The 25864-nt window shown below is 43.5% G+C and overlaps 2 protein-coding genes across 10 annotated transcripts in view; one reads left to right on the top strand and one right to left on the bottom strand.

The window, feature by feature from the left end:
* Window positions 1–25864, bottom strand: part of LOC140915881 (uncharacterized) — a 44374-nt gene that overhangs the window by 9223 nt on the left and 9287 nt on the right. For 4 of the 9 annotated variants that reach the window (XR_012160300.1, XM_073356432.1, XM_073356435.1 and 1 more), the window contains exon 4: window positions 20559–20657. The exons of 4 other annotated variants lie outside the window; for them this stretch is intronic. Coding sequence is in view for 3 of the 5 variants with exons in the window: in XM_073356432.1 (XP_073212533.1) it covers window positions 20559–20657 (99 nt within the window). In the remaining 2 variants the exon portion in view is untranslated. Of the gene's footprint in view, window positions 1–8397; window positions 10599–20558; window positions 20658–25864 lie in introns of those variants that run through there. One more of the 9 variants, XR_012160301.1, reaches the window with a different exon arrangement.
* LOC140916546 (uncharacterized) lies at window positions 3717–5750 on the top strand. Its single transcript, XM_073358208.1, has 2 exons — window positions 3717–4519; window positions 5107–5750. Exons 1-2 carry the CDS (start codon window positions 3937–3939, stop codon window positions 5625–5627), a joined length of 1104 nt encoding a protein of 367 aa, XP_073214309.1. The 5' UTR covers window positions 3717–3936; the 3' UTR covers window positions 5628–5750.

Raw genomic sequence — 25864 nt, 5'->3', positions numbered from 1 at the left:
GAGTCCTGTTCGGTCATCTGGCCCAGCCATAAGGGCTGGTGCAGGACCGTTCCCTTTAATAAAATTTCTAATTCACTGGTGCATGATTGACCTTTAGTATAGATCATAACTCAGTGCTGATGTAGTGTGGACTGAGATGCTTGCAGGTCCTAGACTTCCAGTTTCTATAACTAGGGGTTTGAACCCCAGCAAAGTCAACTCAGTTCTTGAAACAGATAAAAATTTCATGTTGAGTACTGAGACAAGGGTGTTTGGCTGAAACCTCAGAAACTGAGGTTCTGGGTAAACATTGAAGATTCTGTGGTATTTTTAATAAGGGTTTGGTCAAGTTTCTTAAGAGGCCATGTCCATTCCCCCACATTATTGTCTCCCTATTTATTTGCTACTATGGCCCACAAACAAAGTTTGGGTGCCTTGGGCATCTTTGATGTGTTATAGTTAGTAATTGCACAATTTTCATTTTGTGGTGTTTACCTTAGGGTGACCAGATGTCCCGATTTTATACGGACAATCCCAATATTCAGGGCTTTTTCTTATATAGGTGCCTATTATCCCCCACACTCTGTCCCGATTTTTCATACTTGCTATCTGGGCACCCTAGTTTACCTAGTTCTTCTGTTGCTGGTTTCACTAAGGTGAAACAGTTGAAAGTATCATTTGATATAGCCTATGTTGTCTCAGTCTTAAGTGGAAGAGTATGGTAGTTTCCTTAAATGTGCAAAGGAAAAAAATGGTCTTGTGTCCTATTTAGTCTTCTTGATGCTTAAAGAATCTGTTATTTTAATTCTGTTCATTTTATGTCTTTTTTTTTTAAACAAACATTACAAATTCAATTCTTGTCTACTTGGATAGATTGTGTGGCTGGTTGGAGAATTAACAGAAGTAGGACATCACAAGGGCCAAGGAAGTGAGGCCTGATTGGCTAAGGAAAAGTGACTTTTTTAATTCAGACTGTTTTAAACTTTATTTGATTATTCCCTATTTAACTAAAGTAGCTGAGTGAAAAATGCCCTTCAATTTCTCCATCCATTCAATAAAGATGGAAGAAAGCTAATCCCATACACACTTCTGAGTCATTCAGGAAGTCTTCAGCTCAAAAAGAGAAGGTGAGACTTGCCATTCCTGATATTTATAAGGAAATAGGAAGGTAGGGGTAAACAAAAATGTTGAGGCTGCTTTTTGCATTACAAAGAAAGAAAGGAAAACTTACAGTTTTAAGGTCTTTATTCAGCACCCAAGTACTGCAACTGTCTTGTCTAGAGGGAGCTTCAGACAGCTTGCTCTTCAGATTCCCATCTTGGCAAGCCACTTGGGGAGCACAGACACTGTACTACCATTCAGGTCTGATGAGAGTAAGATCTGGAGCTGTGTCTTCTGTGCACTGATGACACTGCAGCTCAGAACTTGAATTAGCATTTGCTTAATTTGGCATGTATCTTCTGTTTTTGCTTGGTCTTGTTGTGTAACATCTAGCTTCCAACAGTGGTGACAGTGATTATGTTACCATTGGGGTAGATTTTTAGGCTCTGATAGTGCAGTCTTTGCATTCACAGAACTCTAATTGAGCCTAGTCACCCTGGTGAGTTTTGGGAGCACAAGAAATGCAGGATCTAAGATTAATATATCTTAATCTCTGCATTTTTGCATTTAAATACTATGGTTGTAACTCTGAAAAATTAGTGAATGAATACATTTGAAGCATCTCTTTTAATGTTTTGTAAAGTCGATACATTTGGTTTGTTTAGTTTCTTGGTGGCTTTTGTTTTGATTTGTGTGTACTTAAAATAAACATTCCATTTTGTTTAAGCACTTAATACAAAAGGAGAATTGGGGAAGAGGCCTTTGACGTGTGGGAATTAAACCATTCCTTGTTTGTTGTCTTTTGCAGAAGCTGTGCGCAGCAATGAAAACACTGACAAGAGGAACAGCTGTCTTGGAGAAGCAGTGATAAGCAACCGTATAAATAGCTTACAGATGTGACATTTTAAAATTCTACTTCTAAAATTGATGCTGTCTTGTTAATGAGCTGGAAGACCGATTGAGAGACTACTGAGGAACGGGTAAATCATGTATCCAGCTCCTGATTTCTTGCCTCTGATAGATACGCTGACACGTGCTACCTGCAAGTCATTGGAATAACAAAACCATTGGGGCCAAATAATCTAGAGATACTAAGGACTTGTATATGCAGGAAGGCTTTTTTGGTGTAATCTAAGGTGTGGATTTAAACTGATATAACCCTGTCAAGGCTAATTCCCCATTCTGGCACTTCAAGTACAGAAGGTGGGGGCCCACAAGGATTTTAAAAATTAATACTGGCCACTCCAGGCTTGTATTAAACTCCCAAGATTATAGTTTTTCTCTGACCTTGGATTGGTAGATGCTGCCACCACCCAAGTGCAGAACCCCTTTGAGAGCCGAGGAAGGCGCACTTGGGAATTCCTTCCTGTGGGGTACCCTTAAACCTTTTCACACACACCCCTCTGGGGAAGAACCGCGAAAGAAAACAAAGGAAATTAGCTGTTGCCACCAGCTAATTAAACATGTGCACAAACCTCTTAGGACACAAAAATTGAATTCTGTTCTTAAAAAAGGTAAATTTTATTAATAAAAAAAAGAAAGAAAATACATCTGGGAACTCAAGCTATTGCTAGGTTTAAAAAAAAACAACTACAAGGATTAAGCACCAAGAATAGCTTTTCTGAGGTCCAGCTTAAAGGTTACAAGCAAAACAAAAGCACCTGGGTTTAGCACAGAGGAATTCACAAGCCTTAAAGAAATAAAAGAAATAAACCTAATCACGTCTTCCTAGACATTTCCTGATCTACTTACATATCTGGGGTTTGAAATGAGTAGTTTTTAGGTATGATACTGATGATTTTTCATACCTGGCCCAAACTTCTTACAGCATAGCTCTGTCCTGTCCCCTCTCTCCAGGAAAACAACCACAGACAGACAAAACGGGAGTCGTTTTTCAAATTGAAAAAGTTCTAGCCTTCCCATTGGTTTTTTTGGCCAGGGGCCCACTCACTTCCTTTTACCTGTGCACAGCAGAGAGACTTTTTAACCCTTTTCAGGTAGAGCAATTAGAGAACAGCTACTAAGAGGGATTTTATAGCTACTGGTTGGCTGGGTATCCATAAAAAAGGGAGCTCCCCTTCCCCTTCATTATTCACAAACCCTGTTATAACTTTTCCATGTACATAAGCCTTTCGGCAGAACTGGAGTGTATGTGAGAACAGAATGGCTGCCCTTGTTTCGTGTGCTTATCAGTGGCCAAATTCTGTCTGAACATGGTGACAATGCAATTGTGTGTAATAGGAAGATGATGGAATAGGGAGTGTAATGAGAGTTTCAGTGGAAGAAGAAGAGAGAACCACATACCAGGAAGGACAGCAATAGAAGAGGGTCGCAGGGTGAATGCTACCCTCTTCTATTGCTGTCTCTCTTCGTCTAAAAAAATGTAAGTCCAGTACTGCACTTCAGGCAGGCTTACGCAAGGAGAACAATGACTGTATCAAGTTGTTGTTTACAGTGCTTGTCCTTGAAATGGTTCATTACATCAATGTAGCAACACTGAGCCCTGGTCTACACTAGGACTTTAGGTCGAATTTAGCAACGTTAAATCGATTTAAACCTGCACCCGTCCACACAGTGAAGCCCTTTATTTCGACTTAAAGGGCTCTTAAAATCGATTTCCTTACTCCACCCCTGACAAGTGGATTAGCGCTTAAATCGACGTTCCCAGCTCGAATTTGGGGTACTGTGGACACAATTCGATGGTATTGGCCTCCGGGAGCTATCCCAGAGTGCTCCATTGTGACCGCTCTGGACAGCACTCTCAACTCAGATGCACTGGCCAGGTAGACAGGAAAAGAACCGCGAACTTTTGAATCTCATTTCCTGTTCGGCCAGCGTGGCAAGCTGCAGGTGACCATGCAGAGCTCATCAGCACAGGTGACCATGATGGAGTCCCAGAATCGCAAAAGAGCTCCAGCATGGACCGAACGGGAGGTACGGGATCTGATCGCTGTTTGGGGAGAGGAATCCGTGCTATCAGAACTCCGTTCCAGTTTTCGAAATGCCAAAACCTTTGTGAAAATCTCCCAGGGCATGAAGGACAGAGGCCATAACAGGGACCCGAAGCAGTGCCGCGTGAAACTGAAGGAGCTGAGGCAAGCCTACCAGAAAACCAGAGAGGCGAACAGCCGCTCTGGGTCAGAGCCCCAAACATGCCGCTTCTATGATGAGCTGCATGCCATTTTAGGGGGTTCAGCCACCACTACCCCAGCCGTGTTGTTTGACTCCTTCAATGGAGATGGAGGCAATACGGAAGCAGGTTTTGGGGACGAAGAAGATGATGAGGAGGAGGAGGTTGTAGATAGCTCACAGCAAGCAAGCGGAGAAACCGGTTTTCCCGACAGCCAGGAACTGTTTCTCACCCTAGACCTGGAGCCAGTACCCCCCGAACCCACCCAAGGCTGCCTCCTGGACCCAGCAGGCGGAGAAGGGACCTCTGGTGAGTGTACCTTTTAAAATGCTATACATGGTTTAAAAGCAAGCATGTGAAAGGATTACTTTGCCCTGGCATTTGCGGTTCTCCTAGATGTAGTCCTAAAGCCTTTGCAAAAGGTTTCTGGGGAGGGCAGCCTTATTTCGTCCTTCATGGTAGGACACTTTATCACTCCAGGCCAGTAACACATACTCGGGAATCACTGTAGAACAAAGCATTGCAGTGTATGTTTGCTGGCATTCAACCAAAATCCGTTCTTTCTCTCTCTGTGTTATCCTCAGGAGAGTGAGATATAATTCATGGTCACCTGGTTGAAATAGGGTGCTTTTCTTCAGGGACACTCAGTATAGCCCATTCCTACTGGGCTGTTTGCCTGTGGCTAAACAGAAATGTTCCCCGCTGTTAGCCACAGGGAGGGGGGAAGGTTGAGGGGGTAGTCACGCGGTGGGAGGAGGCAAAATGCGACCTTGTAACGAAAGCACATGTGCTATGTATGTAATGTTAACAGCAAGGTTTACCCTGAAAGAGTGTAGCCACTGTTTTATAAAATGTGTCTTTTTAAATACCGCTGTCCCTTTTTTTTTCTCCACCAGCTGCATGTGTTTCAATGATCACAGGATCTTCTCCTTCCCAGAGGCTAGTGAAGCTTAGAAAGAAAAAAAAACGCACTCGCGATGAAATGTTCTCCGAGCTCATGCTGTCCTCCCACACTGACAGAGCACAGACGAATGCGTGGAGGCAAATAATGTCAGAGTGCAGGAAAGCACAAAATGACCGGGAGGAGAGGTGGCGGGCTGAAGAGAGTAAGTGGCGGGCTGAAGACAGGGCTGAAGCTCAAATGTGGCGGCAGCGTGATGAGAGGAGGCAGGATTCAATGCTGAGGCTGCTGCAGGACCAAACCAGAATGCTCCAGTGTATGGTTGAGCTGCAGCAAAGGCAGCTGGAGCACAGACTGCCACTGCTGCCCCTCTGTAACCAACCGCCCTCCTCCCCAAGTTCCATAGCCTCCACACCCAGACGCCCAAGAACGCGGTGGGGGGGCCTCCGGCCAACCAGCCACTCCACAACAGAGGATTGCCCAAAAAAAAGAAGGCTGTCATTCAATAAATTTTAAAGTTGTAAACTTTTAAAGTGCTGTGCTTAAAGTGCTGTGTGGCATTTTCCTTCCCTCCTCCACCACCCCTCCTGGGATACCTTGGTAGTCATCTCCCTATTTGTGTGATGAATGAATAACGAATGCATGACTGTGAAGCAGCAATGACTTTATTGCCTCTGCAAGCGGTGATTAAAGGGAGGAGGGGAGGGTGGTTAGCTTACAGGGAAGTAGAGTGAACCAAGGGGCGGGGGGTTTCATCAAGGAGAAACAAACAGAACTTTCACAGCGTAGCCTGGCCAGTCATGAAACTGGTTTTCAAAGCTTCTCTGATGCATACCGCGCCCTCCTGAGCTCTTCTAACCGCCCTGGTGTCTGGCTGCGCGTAACCAGCAGCTAGGCGATTTGCCTCAGCCTCCCACCCCGCCATAAACGTCTCCCCCTTACTCTCACAGATATTGTGGAGCACACAGCAAGCAGTAATAACAGTGGGAATATTGGTTTCGCTGAGGTCTAAGCGAGTCAGTAAACTGCGCCAGCGCGCCTTTAAACGTCCAAATGCACATTCTACCACCATTCTGCACTTGCTCAGCCTGTAGTTGAACAGCTCCTGACCACTGTCCAGGCTGCCTGTGTACGGCTTCATGAGCCATGGCATTAAGGGGTAGGCTGGGTCCCCAAGGATACATATAGGCATTTCAACATCCCCAACAGTTATTTTCTGGTCTGGGAAGAAAGTCCCTTCCTGCAGCTTTTGAAACAGACCAGAGTTCCTGAAGATGCGAGCATCATGCACCTTTCCCGGCCATCCCACGTTGATGTTGGTGAAACGTCCCTTGTGATCCACCAGAGCTTGCAGCACTATCGAAAAGTACCCCTTGCCGTTTATGTACTCGCCGGCTTGGTGCTCTGGTGCCAAGATAGGGATATGGGTTCCGTCTATGGCCCCACCACAGTTAGGGAATCCCATTGCAGCAAAGCCATCCACTATGACCTGCACATTTCCCAGGGTCACTACCCTTGATATCAGCAGATCTTTGATTGCGTGAGCTACTCGCATCACAGCAGCCCCCACAGTAGATTTGCCCACTCCAAATTGATTCCCAAGTGACCGGTAGCTGTCTGGCGTTGCAAGCTTCCACAGGGCTATCGCCACTCGCTTCTCAACTGTGAGGGCTGCTCTCATCCTGGTATTCATGCGCTTCAGGGCAGGGGAAAGCAAGTCACAAAGTTCCATGAAAGTGCCCTTACGCATGCGAAAGTTTCGCAGCCACTGGGAATCGTCCCAGACCTGCAACACTATGCGGTCCCACCAGTCTGTGCTTGTTTCCCGAGCCCAGAATCGGCGTTCCACAGCATGAACCTGCCCCATTAGCACCATGATGCATGCATTGGCAGGGCCCATGCTTTCAGAGAAATCTGTGTCCATGTCCTGATCACTCACGGGACCGCGCTGACGTCGCCTCCTCGCCCGGTATCGCGTTGCCATGTTCTGGTGCTGCATATACTGCTGGATAATGCGTGTGGTGGTTGATGTGCTCCTAATTGCCAAAATGAGCTCAGCGGCCTCCATGCTTGCCTTGGTATGGCGTCCGCACAGAAAAAAGGCGCGGAACGATTGTCTGCCGTTGCTCTGACGGAGGGAGGGGCGACTGACGACACGGCTTACAGGGTTGGCTTCAGGGAGCTAAAATCAACAAAGGGTGTGCCTGTACATCAAGGAGTATTTCAGGCAGGACTGCACGGAGGGTTCCAATAAGAAATGGTGCACCAAAGTTATCGTTGTTATTGGAACAAGGAGGTTAGCCTGGCCTCTGATTGATACATGGCTAGATTAACCTCGCTGCGCCTTCTCTGTGACTGACTGCAGTGTGATCTAGACAGGGGAGGAGGAAAATGAGTACAAAACAAATCTGGTCTATTTCTTGTTCTGACCCACTCCATCTATCCTTTACATCTTTGGCTGGCAGCAGACAAAAAAGGCGCGAAATGATTGTCTGCCCTTGCTTTCACGGGAGGAGGGAGGGTGGGAACGGGGTCCTGACGATATGTACCCAGAACCACCCGCGACAATGTTTTAGCCCCATCAGGCATTGGGATATCAACCCAGAATTCCAATGGGCAGCGGAGACTGCGGGAACTGTGGGATAGCTACCCACAGTGCAACGCTCCAGATGTCGACGCTTGCCTCGGTACTGTGGAAGCGCTCCGCCGAGTTAATGCACTTAATGCACTTAGAGCATTTTCTGTGGGGACACACACACTCGAATATATAAAACCGATTTCAAAAAAACCGACTTCTATAAATTCGACCTAATTTCGTAGTGTAGACATACCCTGACTTTGTGAAGAAGCCAAAATGGTCTTGCCCACACAGCTGGTCTTATGTGTGTGATTATACTAGTGTATTCTGGGACACCTGAAGCAACTGTATCCTAGTGTGTAGTACTGTAGCTCTGGGCTCGTGTCTTTTAAATAATTGCCAAAATGGCTACTGACCTACTGCACTATTCTGAAAGCAGAGGACTATTTGAAAATTTTGTACAACTATCCTAGAATATTCCAGGCCTGGTCAGCATCTCCACATTCTGGGGTGCAATCTAGACTAGTGAAGAGTTGTGTCAGTACTGAGTGTCTCCTGTGCTAAGCAGCTCTGACTCTCCAATTCTGATTCCAGTAGCCTGCTTGTTACACCCTAGCCATACTCTGGTTTCACCTGGCAAGTGACCCTGCCGTCCCCCTGTCCTGAATTTTCCCAAAAACATGTGCTCTGCAATGTCCAATCCTCTACTGGCCCATTCAGAGAGATATTAATGTTTGTTTGTTCCTTTACAGATACAATAACCAGCAGCTTGCCACACTCACTTTAAATCAAAGACAGCACTGGGTTTAGATTAAAATAAGTTTATTAACAAAAGGAGATAGCATTTGAAGTGAGTTCAAGTATAAGGACAGAGCTAAAACTGGTTACAAACAAATAAAAATTAAATACACTTTCTAGATGCTCAGACTTAAAAAAACAAACAGCACGGTAGTTTCCCTCCAGAAAAATGGCTGACCATGTCTATAGTTAGCATCTCCCACAAAGTACAAAAAGCTCAGTTCCTTTTTCTCCCTAAGTAAAAGATCACTTGGGGTTCTCTGCCCTTCTTGCTCCAGTCCAGTGAACCTTAGGAATGGATTCTTTTGAAGGTTACCCCCCAAAGTAAAGTAAATTCAAACTGTGAGGAAGGTGACATGAAGTCTCCTGGTGAAGGAAGTTTCATGCTGTTTTTCCCCCCCGCGGTGTTTGCAAAACTGGAAGTGGATCTGTTTCCTGCAACACCCTCCCCCTGCTGTCTTGATGGTCCTGTTCACTGTCTATGTAATTTGCATTGACATTGTCTCTTAATGTACCTAAGAAATATTTTCCAAGGAACCACATTCCTTTGTCTAAGATGGGGTAACTTTAGCTTTGCCTGAGAGACGCACGTTGATAACATAATCCCCAATGTGTTTGTAATTTTGAATTTGTCCTCTGTACAAACACCATGCACTAATATTAATGATCAGTATGAAATTAGTTTTCTATTGATATCTTACATGACATCTTCTAGATACAGGTTATGACATTAGTGAGTTGAGGTACATTCAACTGGTCAGACCAGCTGAAACTCACTACCAGATACCACTGAGCCCCTTACCCTCTTGCACTGGGATGCTGTTCGGGTCATAGCAGTCTCACATTAATGTCTTCCTTACCGCTTTGTTAGCATAAGCCTTACCAAAGTGGAGTGCTATTTCTGGACCAGCGTCCTGTGCTGGGACCCTGCAACAAGTTAAGATTTATTGGGCCAAAATAATTTCCAACTGCTCTTACTTTTCAGATGTTCCCTTTTCTTCTGACTTAATCCCTCGACCAGGCCACCAGCCTGGGCCCTGAGCCCCACTAATGAAATATATCTATAAATGAGGAAGGACACATATGATCTCTGTGCAGAGCTTGACCTGACATTACAGCACGAGTCCACACAGGTGTATATGTATTTCTGCTAGATAAAAAATGCAGATGCTTGGACTAGCAGATACAATTAGTGTCCATTTTAGCACTGAGCTAGAGTTTTTTAATTGGCATATTAATTTATTATGCACCAGTGAGTATGGAAAAAATCCAATAAAAGTGACATATTACCCCTCAGATTAAATTTGGGAATTAAACCATTCAAGTGCCTTTAACTATATTTATACTGTGGACCACATCTCCTCCACTCCCATTTGCAGTGATGCAGCCTACCTTCCCATCCATTCTGTGCAATTAAGGGATGTTGCATAATCTTCCCACTCCCTTCTGCTCTGTTCCTTTCTCTCTTCCTGTGTGCATGTTTCTCTACTACCTGGCCATTTCTTCCCTGTATGTGGTAGAACCAAAGAGGAGCAGCAGCCAGCAAATGTGGAATCTCTTCTTGAACTACTATCAAATGAGTCACAACCTACCATACTAACTCTTTGCTTATGGAAAAATACCATGTTCTATAATTAGTATAATCAGTTAAATTTTACTGAAATACATTATTTCAATTATCTTAAAAATGAAGAGGGGTTACTCAGCAACTGAAATCTTATAAATAAAGATTATAGATTAAGATTAGAAATACAGATTTTATTTGGTTATAACAGGCTGTTATTATTTATTTTATTAATTAATAGATCCATTCTTTTATAACATAAATCTTATAAAACATGTTTTACAACTGAAAGACAAACATACACAAATATATAATTCTGAACTGGCCTATGTAAGTCCCTAAAGCTGTGTGCACAAGGCCTACTACCAGTCATTTTCTTCAACTTTTTGGTCTTGATCACATATTGTGGTTCATGATATTCTACTCTTCATCTTCCTCTTTTGTCTTGTCAGTTGATCGTGTTGGTTAAAGTCTTTCATTATCTCATGTTTAGGCCCAAACTTCTGTTTTTGGTACATGTAGGTGCACAACCTGTTTACTGGTTGTCCTATAAGAACACTACACAATATTAATATCTCAAATGTAGAAGGGTTTTTGATCCTGTCTCTCATGACATTTTCAAACAAACTAGGGAAATACGGTCTAGATGAATTAACTATAAGGTGGGTGCACAGCTGGTTGGAAAACTGTACTGTACAGTAGTTATCAACGGTTCACAGTCAAGCTGGAAGGGCATACTGGGTGGGTTCCCACAGGGATCTGTCCTGGCTGTGGTTCTATTCATTATCTTCATAAATGATTGGGATAATGGCATACAGCAGTAGTTTTCAACCTGTTTTCATTTGAGGACCCATAAAAAATTTCAAATGGAGGTGTCGACCCCTTTGGAAATCTTAGACATAGTCTGCGGACCACAGGTTGAAAACCATTGGCACAGAGAGTACACTTATAAAGTTTGCAGATTATACTAAGCTGGGTGGCCTTGCAAGAGCTTTGGAGGGCAGGCTTAGAATTCAAAATGATCTTGATCAATAGTCTGAAATGAATAGGATTAAATTCAATAAGGACAAACGCACAGTACTACACTTAGGAAGGAAAACTCAATTGCAGAAATACAAAATGTAAATAACTGCGTCGGAAGAAGTACTGCAGAGAAGGATTTGGGGGTTATAGTGGATCAAAAACTAAATATGAGTCAACAATATAATACTGTTGCAAAAAAACCAAACATCATTCTGGGATGCATTAGCAGGAGTGTTGTAAGCAAGACATGAGAAGTAGTTCTTCCACTCTATTCAGCAGGGATAAGGCCTCAATAGGAGTACTGTGTCCAGTTCTGACCTCTACACTTCAGGAAATATGTGGACAAATTAGAGAAAGTTCAGAGGAGAGAAACAAAAATGACTGAAGGTCTAGAAAACAATACTTATGGTGAAAGATTGAAAAAATTGGGTTTGTTCAGTCTGGAGAAGAGAAGACTGTGAGGGAAACAGTCTTCAAGAACATAAAAGGTTATAAAGAGGAGTGTGATAAATTGTTCTCCTTAAACGCTGAGGACAGGACAAGAAGTAATTAGCATAAATTGCAGCAAGGGAGATTTAGGTTAGATATTTGGTAAAGCTTCCTACCTGTAAAGGTAGTTAAACACTGAAACAAATTAGCTGGGGAAGTTATGCAATCTCCAACAATTTGAGGTTTTTAAGAATAGGTTAGGCAAACACCTGTCAGGAATGGTCTAGATAATACTTAATCCTGCCTCAGTGCAAGGGACTGGAGAAGGTGACCTATCAAGGTCCCTTCCAATCCTACAATTCTATGATTAAGCTTTTCTCCTTTTTCTTCCTATTTTCCTTATTTTAATATCTTAATTTTGAGTTAAATTTTGACAATTGTTGAAGGGGTTTCCCCCTAACCTAGTATTCAGAAAAAGTTCTCAAACTATAGGTTTCATGGCAGATGATCCTCTACCACCAAACTCCAAAAAGTTTCACCACATTTCTAAGGCCTGGTATACACTTAACAGTTAGGTCAACATAGTTGCACTGCTCAGAGATGTGGAAAAACACAAAAATGAAAATACACACCACTGACCAACATAGTTGTGCCAACCTAGCCCCCAGCATAGGTATAGCTATATCGATGGAAGAATGTGTCCGTTGATGTAGCTACAGTCATCAGGAGAGGTGGTGTTCCTACACCTAAAGAAAAATCTCTTTAGCATAGGCTGCCTCTACACTACAGGGCCATGCCGGCATAGCTATGGAGATGTAGCTATTCCGATATAGTCTGCATAGTGAAGACATAGCCTCAGTAGTTACCATTTTTTCCTTCTCTACTGTAGAACTTGACTTGAATTATGTTTTTTAATACCAGAATTTCCCAAATATTTTTATACCAGTCTATAGTTTTAGGGGAGTCATTCCTCTTCCACCACCTTGGTATAATAATTCTAGCACCAACTAGGAAATGAGTAATCAGTTTTTTATAAGATGCTTAGTTTCTAGGACAATTTAATAAAAATACTAAGGAGTTATCTGACTAGCTGACACAGTTATCTCCCTTATGGACTCTCCAATGGCTTTGCAAAGTGTCTTAATTTTTGGGCATATCCACCAATTATGGAGAAATCCTCCCATTTAAATACATTCTCTCCATTCTTTGCCCATCCCTGTACCATATACTCACTTTAAAGGGATTAGATACCGATGATAAAGAACTGTAACAATTTTCTTGTGTTAATGTCTTTACTGAGGTGTGGGCATCATTGTCCCATATATTCTTCCATTCCTTAATTTTCATGTCTATGGCTACATCAACTTTTCACAATTTAAATTATTTCCTCTACGTAAATTCGAAATTACTTTGTATAAAGTGAAAAAAGTTTCATGGATGTACTGAGTAGTTTTTCAGATTCCATCAATTTTCTGCATAGGTTTCCCTTTTTGTGAAAAATGTCTGAATCATAGGTATTGTTATACTGGAATTTTGGTGTCTTTTGCAAGTTCTTGTCTTTTATCAACTGATCTAAATGTATTCTCTCTAAACAGCTGGCCAAATTTTGATATACCTATACATTCCCAAATGTCAAAAATTCCCAGGCATTTATTGGGGTCACATTCTATAGTATCTAGTATAGGTTTTAGAAGCGAGGGATATAGGCTTAACTTTTCTAAGCAAATTATCCCAAGTTTCTATTGTTGCTTTCGTGGAAGGGTGGTTATATACTGATTTTGACATCTAGGTTCTTCTTCAAATGATGTTTCTGTGGGTGCTCCATTTCAGGTGTCGGTGCCTCCCGGTGCCATTGATCAGAGATTTTCAGTAGCAGGGTTGATCTGGGTCACATGTACACAGTGGTCATCTTGAGGCACCATTGGTGCCTCATCTAGTGCGCATGTGACCTGATGACCTCAGTTCCTTCTCAACTGTCCTCGGCCTGAGACGAAGCTCTGTAGCAGTTTCGATGATGAAATTACAAATAGCTAGCATTATTTAGAAATAGTTAAGTTTCAGTTAGTAGTTAGCTAGACAGTTTACCCTTTTTCTCCTAAAAACCAACCAACCAAACCACCCTTTGGTTTTTTGTTAAAAGTTACGTCAGCGAGGGACCAAAACAACATGTCTGGTTTGCCAGGCTTTAAAAGATGCAAGTCATGTACAGACACTATGCCTATTTCAGATGGGCATTCACTTTGCGTCCACTGCCTTGGTGAGTCGCACATACCACAAAAATGCACTCACTGCAGCAATCTAAAAGCCAGAGCCAGGCGAGGTAGACATCTCCACCTGAAACTTATCCTTATGGAAAAGTCTCTCTGGCCAGCCTCTGACCCCGGACAACAGAACTGCTTGACCAGGGACTCTCCAGGCACCTCCTCGTCAATAGGGCCCTGTCAAATTTACAGTCCGTTTTGGTCAATTTTATGATCATAGGATTTAAAAAATCATAAATTTCATGATTTCTGCTATTTAAATCTGAAACTTCACCGTGTTGTAATTGTAGGGGTCTTGATCCAAAAAGAAGTTGTGGGTAGATTGCAATGTTATTGTAGAAAGGATTGCGGTACTGCTATCCTTGCTTCTGTGCTGCTGCTGGCAGTGGTGCTGCCTTCAGAGCTGGGCAGGCAGAGAGCAGCAGCATGGCGTAGGATGGCATTGCCACCCTTACTTCTGCGCTGCTGCCTTCAGAGCTGGGCCCTCAGTCAGCAGCTGCCACTCTCCGGCCGCCCAGCTCTACAGGAAGCAGTGCAGAAATAAGGGGGGGCATTGCCACCCTTATTTCTGCACTGCTGCTGGTGGGGCACTGCCTTCAGAGCTGGGCGCCCGGCCAACAGCCGCTGCTCTCCAGCCACCCAGCTCTGAAAGCAGCACAGAAGTGACAGTGGCAATACCACAACCTCCCTAAAATAACCTTGTGAGACCCTCCTCACCCCCCACAACTCCCTTTTGGGCCAGGACCCCCAATTTGAGAAACACTGTTCTCTGTCATGAAATCTTTATAGTATAGGGTAAAAGCACACAAAAAAACAGATTTCACAGTTGGAGACCAGATTTCACAGTCTGTGCCACGTTTTTCATGGCCGTGAATTTGGTCGGGCCCTACTCATAGGACATGGCAAAAACCTATTCCTCCAAGAAAAAGAGGAAATGAGCCATGTCCTCCCCACAGAGAGAACCACTGAAAAGAAAAAGGACTCCTGCAAGGCCGCTGTCCTTGGTGCCAACCACATTGACAGTGAGCACCTTTGAGATGCTGGAAACCTCCAGCACCATCCACATCAGGGCCTCTGCCACCAAGGTTAAGGAGCTGAGAAGCAAACACAAGCCAAACTTCTCCTCCCCGGCACTTACAACACCAGTGAAAGTGATGGCGCCACAGCCATCTCGCCAATGGCGATGCCTCTGCCACCAGTGCCACCAACAATATTGGCACTGACGGAGAGATCTAAGACGTCACCACTGGCACCAGTCAAACTGCTGCATGCTCAACATCAAAATCATCAGCACTGATGGACTCAGCACCGAAATTCTCGCATTTCGACGTTTCACACAACATGCTGACATGATGGTGTCTTTCACTACGGGCTCTCCATTATTCAGCACTGATGGCTCCCCAGTGCAGATGGCACTGGGGCAACCAGATTCCCCCATCGCCCCACCTTTTTCCAGCAATGAGGATGATGACCAGGAGGAGGGCGTCTTTTAATTACACCATTCCTCACCGACAGAGTCATCTCTGGCACCCGTGAGATCCAGGGACCAGCACGCCTGAGACATGCAGCTCTGGTACGGACATCCACAGATGTACCTACCCATGGCCTTCCTAATACAATGGCCACAGTGGGACCCATGGGTGACCTATAGGGGACATAGTCACAGACCTCCTACCCCTCAGAAATGACATGTATGCTCCACAACAACCTCCTTACAAGAGCCTTTGTAGTCTCTGAGAAAACAGAAGAGGATGAAGACACAGAGCAGGATATGTCTCCTGTCCACAATTTGTCTTCATCACCGGACCCGCCCCGACTGCAGCAGACAATTTTAAATGATTTCAGGAGTTATTCCAATGGGTAGCATAAAGCCAGAACATCTCTCTTGAGGAGGTGACAGAAAACCAGCACAAACTCCTTGAAATTTTACACACTTCCTTCACATCAAAGATATCTCTGCCTATCAACGATGCACTGATGGAACCATCAGACATAGTCTGACAAATGCCAGCAACCATTCCTGCGACGTGTAAGAGAGCTGACCGAAAATACTGTGTACCCACTAAGGAGATGAACTTCCTTTTTTCGCACCCCTAGCCCAACTCCCAAGTGGTGGATGCAGCAAATCAATGACGGAAACAGTTCCAGTACAGGTCTACACCTATAGATAAAGACGGAAGAGACTAGACCTATTCGGCTGCAAGGTCTATTCTTCAGCGACCTTACAGTTCCTCACAGCCAACTATGCTGCCCTCCTTGTGAGATGTAATTATGATAATTACAACAAATTGAATGAATTCCTCCATGACATCCCCAAGGAAAAATGGGAACAATTGTAGGCTATCGTTAGTGAGGGACAACTCATGGCCACAACAGCATTACAAGCATCCCTCAACGTGGTGGACACGCACGGGTGTCTGGTGGAGCCCCTCTTCGGGGAGGCTAGCTCAGCCTCCGCTCCTTCCACCCGCTCCTCTTGTGACCAGAGGAGCCCCGAGACCTCCTCCCCTCATCAGCCGGAGCCCCGAGACCCCCCTCCCAATCCCTGTGGCCGGTGTAGTACAAGAAACTGCTATCTGTAGGAATCTGCTACATCAGATAGCAGTTTCTTACCATCCCTTACATATGAGTAACTGTTACAGATAGCAAATTCCTACAGGTAGCAGTTTCTCACACTATACCAGAACTTCAAGGCCCCCCCCACACCTGGAGAAGCCCCGAGCCCCTCCCCTCGGCGGGAGGAGCCCTGGGCCAGCGGGAGCCACACCTCCCCTCCCCAGACCCCAAGCCACCCAGAGAGAAGCATCTTTCCAACTCTCCTCCAAAGAGGCTTTTGATATGCCCCATACAGGTTCCGGGGTGGCTGAGGAGGTGGTATTTTCTACTCAGCTTCCTGGGTTCATCAGCAATCTCCCTGGAGTCTGGAGATTACTGATGAACCATGGAAGCTGAATACCATATATTGCCTCTTTCAGCTGCCCCAGAACCTGCATGAGGCATAATAAATCAAAAACTTCCCCCAAAAACCCTGTAACCGGGGGCCGCAGCAGTACCAAGGAAGGCTGAGCTTCCTCTGGCCTATTATACCCGCCACCCATGTGGACATGGCTGCACAAACAACAGCATGGCCATAGTTATGCACAGAGCGCCATGGCTCCAGTCATCCGGGATCCTGAAGGACCTCCAAACAAAGGTAGAGGACCTACAAGAAAAACTGTTCTCTGCCAAAATAGATGAAGTTCTTTATTCCATGAAGGAGTCACAGGTGACTCTCCGCCCTCTAGACATTTACATGCCCACAACAAAGCGGAGAAGATACCAATTGTATCAATGTGGTAGAGACAACACCTTCCCACAGCAGCAAAGGTCATGTGACTCTTGAGACAGAGACAACGACCCCAGAGACAGTGAATACTGCAGTCACAGTCTTCAACATCTCAAACAATGTCGGCCAAGCTGCACTTTTGAAACATTGGTCGAGGGTCTGAAAGACCTCCCATGACAAACAGTGCCATCCACAGATACTACCCAAGCCTTTGGCCACTGCCTATGCCCTTTTTATTACACCTGGATATCCATCACCACAGACCAATGGGTACTAGAGATAATAAGGTTGGGTTACTCCATCCCATTCACTTCCATCCTACCCACCCACTCCCCTTCCCCGTCCCTCTTCAGGGATCCTTCTCACGAGCACCTTCTATGACAAGAAGTAATCCATCTTCTACAATTAGGGGCTGTGGAACAAGTTCCACCACAACACAGGGTGAAGGGTTTCTAGTCCCACTACTTCTTAACCCAAAACAAAAATGGAGGACTGAGGCACATCTTAGATCTCAGAAAACTCAACAAGTTCGTACAAACCCAAAGCTTCAAGATGGTCACACTGTCGCTCAAAAGGGGGGACTAGTTCTCAGCCCTCGACCTACAAAATGCCTACTTCCCCATCACCATATATCCCACACATAGGCAGTTCCTATGGTTCATAGTGGGAAATGACCACTTCCAATACAGAGTACTACCATTCAGACTTTTGACTGCTCTGAGTCATCTCCAAAACCCTTGTGGTAGTAGTAGTGGTACATCTTTGTAGACAAGGGATAATGATATTCCCATACCTAGACAATTGTTTACTGAAGGGTGCCACCCAATCAGAAACAACAGATATCACTCAAAGGACTATCACCCTTTTTCAGACCCTAGGGTTACAAATAAACAAACAAAAATCAACCTTAGTCCCCGTACAATTGGACTTCTTCAGGGCCCATCTGGACTCAATAGAGGCCAGGGCATCTCTTCCAATGCCCAGATTCCTGAAACTGAACAACCTTATCTCGGTAGTCACAAACAGCCCACAGGTATCAGCACGCACCTGCCTACAACTACTAGGTCACATGGCAGCCATCACTTTTGTAGTAAGGCACACACTCAACCATAGGTGCTGAGCTTTCTTTTTCCCTGGGGATGCTCCACCCCCACTCCAACCTCTCCCCATGCCTGCCCTGCTCCAACCACTCCCTTGAGGCCCCGCCCATTGCTCTCCACCCTCCCCCAAGTGCCTCCCCCAGCTCCCGAACAGCTGCAGCTGGGGAGGTGCTGAGCACCCTTAAGTACCCCAGCCCCAGAGCACCCACGGAGTCAAAGCCTATGTGGTTGACTATATATGCATTTCTTACAAGGCTGGCTAAGTTTGGTATACATATTAGACAAGCACAGCCAGAACAAAAGTCTAACAGTGATACCAAATGTCCAGCAATTACTACAGTGGTGGACACAGCTGGAGAACGTGTGCATAGGGGTTCCCTTTCAACAAGGCCTGCCAACTATACTGATCACAACAGATGCCTTGCTGATTGGCTGGGATGCTCATGCAAACCAGCATACAATCCAAGGGTGGTGGTCTCCCCGGAGACACAGTTGCACATCAACCTCCTCGAACTACGCACAGTTTGCAATGCGTGTGTTCACTTCCTCCCAGTGATAAAGAACAAAACAATACAAGTAATGACTGACAATACTGCATACATGTTCTACATAAATTGACAAGGAGGAGCCCGCTCCTTATGCGTCAAGACCATAAAGTTATGGAACTGGCATATAACCCCACATCATCAGCATCACCGCTTCCTATCTACCCAGTCACCAAAACACAACGGCGGACACATTAAGCAGACAATTTTCTCAGACCACAAAGGGGAACTGCGCAGCAGCATCTTACAACCCATATTGCAATTATGGGGATTCCCCCTCATCGACCTATTAATGACATCATAAAACCACAAATGCCCACACTTTTGCTCACAAGCAAGACTGGAACCCCAATCTCTAGAGGATGCCTTCCTAATCAGATGAGACACACCTCTTCTTTACGCATTCCCACCGATACCAATACTCTCACGGGTGATACACAAGATATGTGCCGACAAAGCCAAGGTCATATTAGTAGCCCCAATGTGGCCAGACAGACCTGGTATCCTTACTTGATACTAATGGTGACCTGCAAACCATGAACTCTCCCACTCAGGCCAGACCTGCTCTCACAGGACAATGGTCAGATTCTCCACCCAAATCTGGAAAAACTTCACTTGAAGGGGTAGCTCACCCATGGCTCCATCATGATGAGTTTGCCCTTTTGGAACAGGTTAAACACGTATTATTAAACAGCAGGAGATTAACCACGCATGCTACTTACCTCCAATAATGGAAAAGGTTCTACTTATGGCATCAGAACAAACAAATAACCACATTTATAGCGCCACTTCTGTTGGTGTTAGACTATATACTAGAATTTAAAAATTCAGGACTTTCAGTAAGCTCACTGCCATTACCACCTTCCATCACCAGATCGACGGAGAGTCAATATTTGTGCACCCAATTACTAAATGCTTTCTCACAGGGATGAAGAATGTTTATCCAGAAATATGTAACCCTACACTGGCATGGGACTTAAATCTGGTTCTCAGAAGCCTCATCAGACCTCTGTTCGAACCATTAGATACCTGCTCCCTAATTCACCTACGTATGAAGGTAGCGTTCTTGGTCGCAATCATGTCCATGTGACGAGTAAGCAAAATAGCAGCTCTCACAGCATACCCTCCATACACCATATTTTTCAGGCACAAGATCACTTTGAGACCACACCCCAAATTCATACCCAAAATATCATCTTCCTTTCCTCTCAACCAACCAATCCATCTGCCTACATTCTATCCCAAACCTCATGGAAACACACAGGAGGCTATCCTACATACCCTGGACATCAGACATGCAATTGCATTCTACCTGGAGAGAACTAAGCCTTTCCAAAAGTCTCCAAGGTGTTTTGTTTCCATGACAGAGCATTCCAAAGTCTCTGCCATAGCCACACAGAGACTATCAAAATGGATCTCCACTTGCATCCATTTCTGTTATCAACAAAACAAAACAGATTCCCCCATCAGGGATCAGAACTCATTTGACGAGATCAATGGCTACCTCAATACCCTTTCTGAACAACGTACCGATCATAGAAATATGTAGAACCACCACCTGGGCCTCAAAACATACTTTCGTGAATCACTATGCGATAACTCAGTGCTCAGACTCAGATGCAATGCTAGGAGTAACAGTAGTAACTTCAAAAAGAAAAGGAGGACTTGTGGCACCTTAGAGACTAACAAATTTATTTGAGCGTAACTTCATCTCTACATACAACTCTGTCGACACTTCCATCCACAGGGGGGCACTGCTTTACAATCACCTGAAGTGGAGCACCCACAGGGACATCACTCTAAGAAGAAGAGGTGGTTACTCACCCTGTGCAGTAACAGAGATTCTTCAACAGGTGTGTGTCCCTGTGGGTGCTCCACTACTCCTTCCCTCTCCCCTCTAGTTTGGAGTTCGCAGTATGGAGTCTGCAGAAGAGAAAGAAATGATGGGGTCAGGTTGTGTGCGCTAGCTGAGGCACCAACAGCACCGCAAGATGACCATTGCGCACATGTGACCCAGACGGACTCTGCTACTGAAAATCCCTGATCAACAGCCCCGGGAAGCACCAACACCTGAAGTGGAGCACACACAGGGACACATATCTCAAAGAACCTCAGTTACTGCAGAGGGTGAGTAACTTTCTCTTCTCTTTATCCAGATGACATAGAGTTTGATTGCACAACAGTAAGCCTGAATCTATTCCCAGTGCTTTTTAAGGTTTGGCGTTATCCACTACATCAAGTTTCTAATCTGACTGGCTTGGTAATAGATCTTAACGTTTGGTAAAGAGAATACTCCCTTTTTACATGGCCTTTGTTAAGTAGATGCATAACTGTGGGTTTCTTATTTCCCCAGCTGAATTTGTTTATCAGGGATTGCTATTGATTTAAGACTTCCCAAGACTAAAACCAGAAGTGTCTGGAAAAGGAAGTTAATTATAAGATTAATAAGATTAATAAATAAAATTATTTATTTTTTTATAATATTTATATATATTTTATATATATTTATATATATTTATATATATTTTTAAATAAAAATAAGATTAATTTTAAATGCCACAGTTTTGCCTCACCATGAAATGTCATACTTCAACCAGTTTTCTAGATCTGTTTTGATTTTCTTAATCAGAAGAGTATAATTATTATGGAAGTCTTGCCATCTTTTAGAAATGGTGTATTCCCAGCTATCCTACCGTAGTTACCCATTTGTATTTATCTTTTATATTTTTCTGTAGATCAGAACCCACACTTATGTCCCGTAAATCTGACTTATCGTAGTTTACTTGAATTCTGACACTTTGCCACATTATAAGATCTTTTCTTATAATTCTAGTAGTATGTGAGCTGGATTTGTAACAAATGCCATGACATTGTGCACATGAAAGCTAGTTTGTGTTGTTTCCAATTTATATTAGTATTGTTTCTGATTGACTGGACAAATGACTCCATTACCATGGCAAAAAGAAGATGAAAATGGGCATTCTTGGCATGTGCTTATAAAAAGGGGGACTTTTTCTGATAGATATCCATTAACTTTTATGGTAACATATGGGCTGGAATACAAGATGGAAATGCAATTTTGAAATTTAGGGCCTAAACCAAATGTATCTACAGTATCTTTTAAGAACTGCCAATTCAGTCAGGCAAAAGCTTTATCTTCATCCCGTGGTAAAAAATGATGGATCTCATTAGTAGAGTCTGAAGAAGATCAGGCATAAAACTCTGAATGTTGTCAGATAGCTCTCTGTTTAATACAAACCCTGTCTGATCTTTTAATATACCTAGGTAACAATTTTCGGTCTATTTGCTAGGACTGAAGCATAAATTTTTGCATCTTGATTTAATAGGGATATGGGCCTGTAAGACACAAAGTTGGATTCTCCTTAGCACGTTTTGCGATAACTACAATTTGTGCATCTCACCCAGTATACAAGATATTTATTTCCTTTTGATATTTAATTGAAGACATCTATTAATTGTCATATTAATTGTGCCCTAAAAAAATTAGAGAATTCTGGAGGAAATCCATTAGGGCCAATGGCTTGATCATTTTTAAGGGACTTAATAACTTATAGGACTTCCTCTGGTTTAATATCTTTCTCCATGGTGTCTAGGTGTTCTAGTTTTGGTACACTAGCTTTAACCAATTATTTCTTTATTAGCTTATCGTCAGCTGACTCTAAGGAGCAAAGCCTCCTATAGAAGTCTGCAAAAGCTCACCCATTTTGGGCCAGTTGCCAATTCATTTGGAGCCTTGCAGACTGGAGATATGATTTTACTTTTTTTTAAAATGTTCGCAAAAAGAAAAGGAGTACTTGTGGCACCTTAGAGACTAACCAATTTATTTGAGCATGAGCTTTCGTGAGCTCATTGGTTAAAGCTCATGCTCAAATAAATTGGTTAGTCTCTAAGGTGCCACAAGTACTCCTCTTCTTTTTGCGAATACAGACTAACACGGCTGTTACTCTGAAACCTTTTAAAATGTTGTTAGCATATTAGCTAATTATTTATCACATTCATTACCCTTTTTCATAGTATAGCTTTGTGTATCTGATTACCTGGTCATTTTTTTCTGTTTCAAGTAAATCTAACTTACTTCTAGCTTCTTCATTTTTAATATATTTTCTGTGATTGATTTGTGTGGTGTAAATTTAAATTGTTCAACCTCCTTGAGCAATGTTTGCACTTCTTTTTTGAGATAGGATTATTTTTAAACTGCCCCTAGTCACTACTTGGAAGGCATCCTATAGAGGACTTCTTAAAATCTGCTCTGCATTGTTTTCTTTAAATTATTGCTTAGTTTCCTGTCTGATATCTTGAATTCTTTTCTGGTCATACAGAAGTGGGATATTTTATCCCCATCTTTTCATTGTAGGTTTGTCTTCCCAGTTTCTAATAAAAAGCCAAACTGGAATGTGATCTAACCAGGAGACGCAGCCTTGCTGTGCTGATGTTCCTGTATTAAGTAAAGATCTAAAGATTAGAGTCATATCAATTCTTGTATATATTCTGTTAGGTACTGAAAAGGAGTAGCTGCTTACCTTTAGAAGACGATGGCTCCAGGAGTCACACAACTCATGCTTATGAGAGACATCTCCAATCTTCTCTGTCAGCTCTCTCTTTCTAGCACTTTAATTCTGTTCTGTCTCAAATCTCTCCTCTTTTCCTGTTTCCAGACCACTCTCTCTAACCTCAGTTTGCTGATATCAGGCTTAAATTCATCCAGTTTGATATTTAGGAGGGATTTTGGAGATCTAAACTCAGAAATTAGCTCACAAAAATCATTTTTAGTGATAGGGATCCCTGTTAGGGTGGCCACTCATGCGTCCCCAGAATACTGAATATTCCAGTACTTCCAGGAACCCCATCCCCACTGGAGTGACCTCGCCTGCAAGGTCACAGGGCAGAGCAGCATGCTCTTCAAAAATGGCATACACCATCCAATACTGGATAAAACTACAGTGGTTTTACCAGATAGGGACAAACCACCCAAAAAAGAGGACTGTTTGATTTAAAATTGGATGAATGGCCTGCCTATCCCCTCAGAAGAAAGTGAGAAGGAAACAGGATTTGTTCCTGGCAGCTGCAATCTTGGATTTTTCCAGCTCAGCTGTTCTGCAGTCTCACTGCCTTGTAGTTCCTTTTCTGGAATACTGTTCTCTTTACATGAAGTACCCATCTAAGAATTAGGAGAGGCTTCCTGTGAAGTCATGGGGGCTGGGGAGCAGCAATGTCCACTAATTGTGCCAGTTTCAGCATGGAGCTAAATGCTGAAGAAGCCATTCAGCTCCAGTGATGTCATTTCCCTGGTTCTCTTCAATTTAAAACAGAAAAGTAAATAATGTTACATGTAAAAGTCAGAGCTTGCCAAAGATAAGTGAATGTATGCTGCAGGAACAAATGGGGATAGTCAATTATAATTAAGAAATTTCTGCATTCAGAACTGAAATTAAACCTTTGTGATGTAACATGGCAGCTTTTTAACTGCACAATAACTAAAGACAGTAAGTGAAGAATAATATTGTGTCAGTTGTAACTTAAGGGGGAAATCTTAGGCAAGCAGAAAGCTTTTTATCCATGTTGGAATCTGGCCAGGACACTGGGACTGGAAAGCAGAATCTGATAAAATAAGTAAGGAATTCACCCTACAGCTGTAACCTCCAAAAAAGTCTTCTAAAAAACCATATAAAGAAATTTTTGACAAAACATACTTCAGCCAAAGAGGATCTTCTCATGAACAGCTTACCAAACACAAACTGCAGCTATAACTTTATTTTGTTTCTTTTCTGTTTATAGTTTCAAAACTCTTCAAAAATGAGGGTTGTCTCTCTCTCCAATGAGCTAAACAGACACACATTCTAAAAAATGAGTTCTCCTGGAGTGAGACCTGAATAAAAGGTTAGTTCCTGTGGATTCCTCTCTTAACTAACTGTGCTCTTTACAGTCACAGACTTTAGGATACTGTTCTATTTTTGTACATTTCAACATGTATTTCTCTACTTCAGTAAATATAAAGTAACATGCCTGCAATGCGTATTTCTATATGGGGACAAATTCGCCCCATTCTAACTCTGCAGAAGACAATAGAATTTCACCAGGGATTAATTTGACCCTTTATCTTTATTTTCTTAAGGGAACTGAAGAATATGTTTCCTAGAAGATGTTTTTATGGGGTTTCCTGTCTGATGCTATCACAAACTAAGCTACAGCTGCATGGAACTAAGAATTCACTGATGGTAACATCAACCAAGAAAAACATGTGATAAGCAACTTGTCATAGCAACATTTTTACTACTGGTGTAAAAATATATGACTGCATATAGTTAAGACAGAGAGACGCTTTTATTTGTTATCAGTAGAGCTCCGGGTGTGCCATGGAGGTCGCGGAAGTCACGGATTCCATGACTTCCTGTGACCTCTGTGACTTCTGCAGTGGCCAGTGTAGCTGACCCCAAGGCTGCCCAAGCAGACGGCCTTGGGGCCAACTGCTCAGGCGACCCTGGGGACAGCCACACCAGCCACTGCTGGAGCGGCTCCACAGCCAGCCACACCCACTGCTGCTTCAGCGGCCCCAGGCAGCTGGCCCCAGAGACCGCCTGAGCAGTGGTCCTGGGAGTGGCGGGAGCAACTGCGGCTCCCAGCTGGAGCAGCATCTGGCCCCTGGGCTCTCTCTCCCACCAGCAGCTGGTGCCGCAGGCTCCTCCCGCACTAAGATTCAATCATGGGTATTTTTAATAAAAGTCATAGACAGGTCACGGGCCGTGATTTTTTGTTTCTTGCCCATGACCTGTCCATGACTTTTACTAAAAATACCAGTGATTAAATCATAGCCTTAGTTATCAGCGTACTCTGCATAGCATAGAAGGTGAAGACAAATTCCACTGGGAACATTATTTAGGGAGCATTTATACTGGTGTTATAATTGCTCTCAAGTACATGTTTGGACGATGCAGTGGGTCTAGTGGTTAGAACAGGAGACTGAGGTTGGGAGTTCTAGCTTTCATTCCTCATTTTGCCAGTACTTGCTGTATGAACTTGAGCAATTCACTTATCCTCACATTATAGTTGAGAATACTGAGACACAGAGAGGTAAACACCTGTCTCACATGGGGAAAGGGTGTGTGATAATT

Source organism: Lepidochelys kempii, chromosome 8 (assembly GCF_965140265.1).
Source record: "Lepidochelys kempii isolate rLepKem1 chromosome 8, rLepKem1.hap2, whole genome shotgun sequence".
In the NCBI taxonomy this organism is placed as follows: Eukaryota; Metazoa; Chordata; order Testudines; family Cheloniidae; genus Lepidochelys; species Lepidochelys kempii.
The sequence above is the reverse complement of the archived record's forward strand: the minus strand, read 5'-3'. Positions and strand labels throughout refer to the sequence as shown.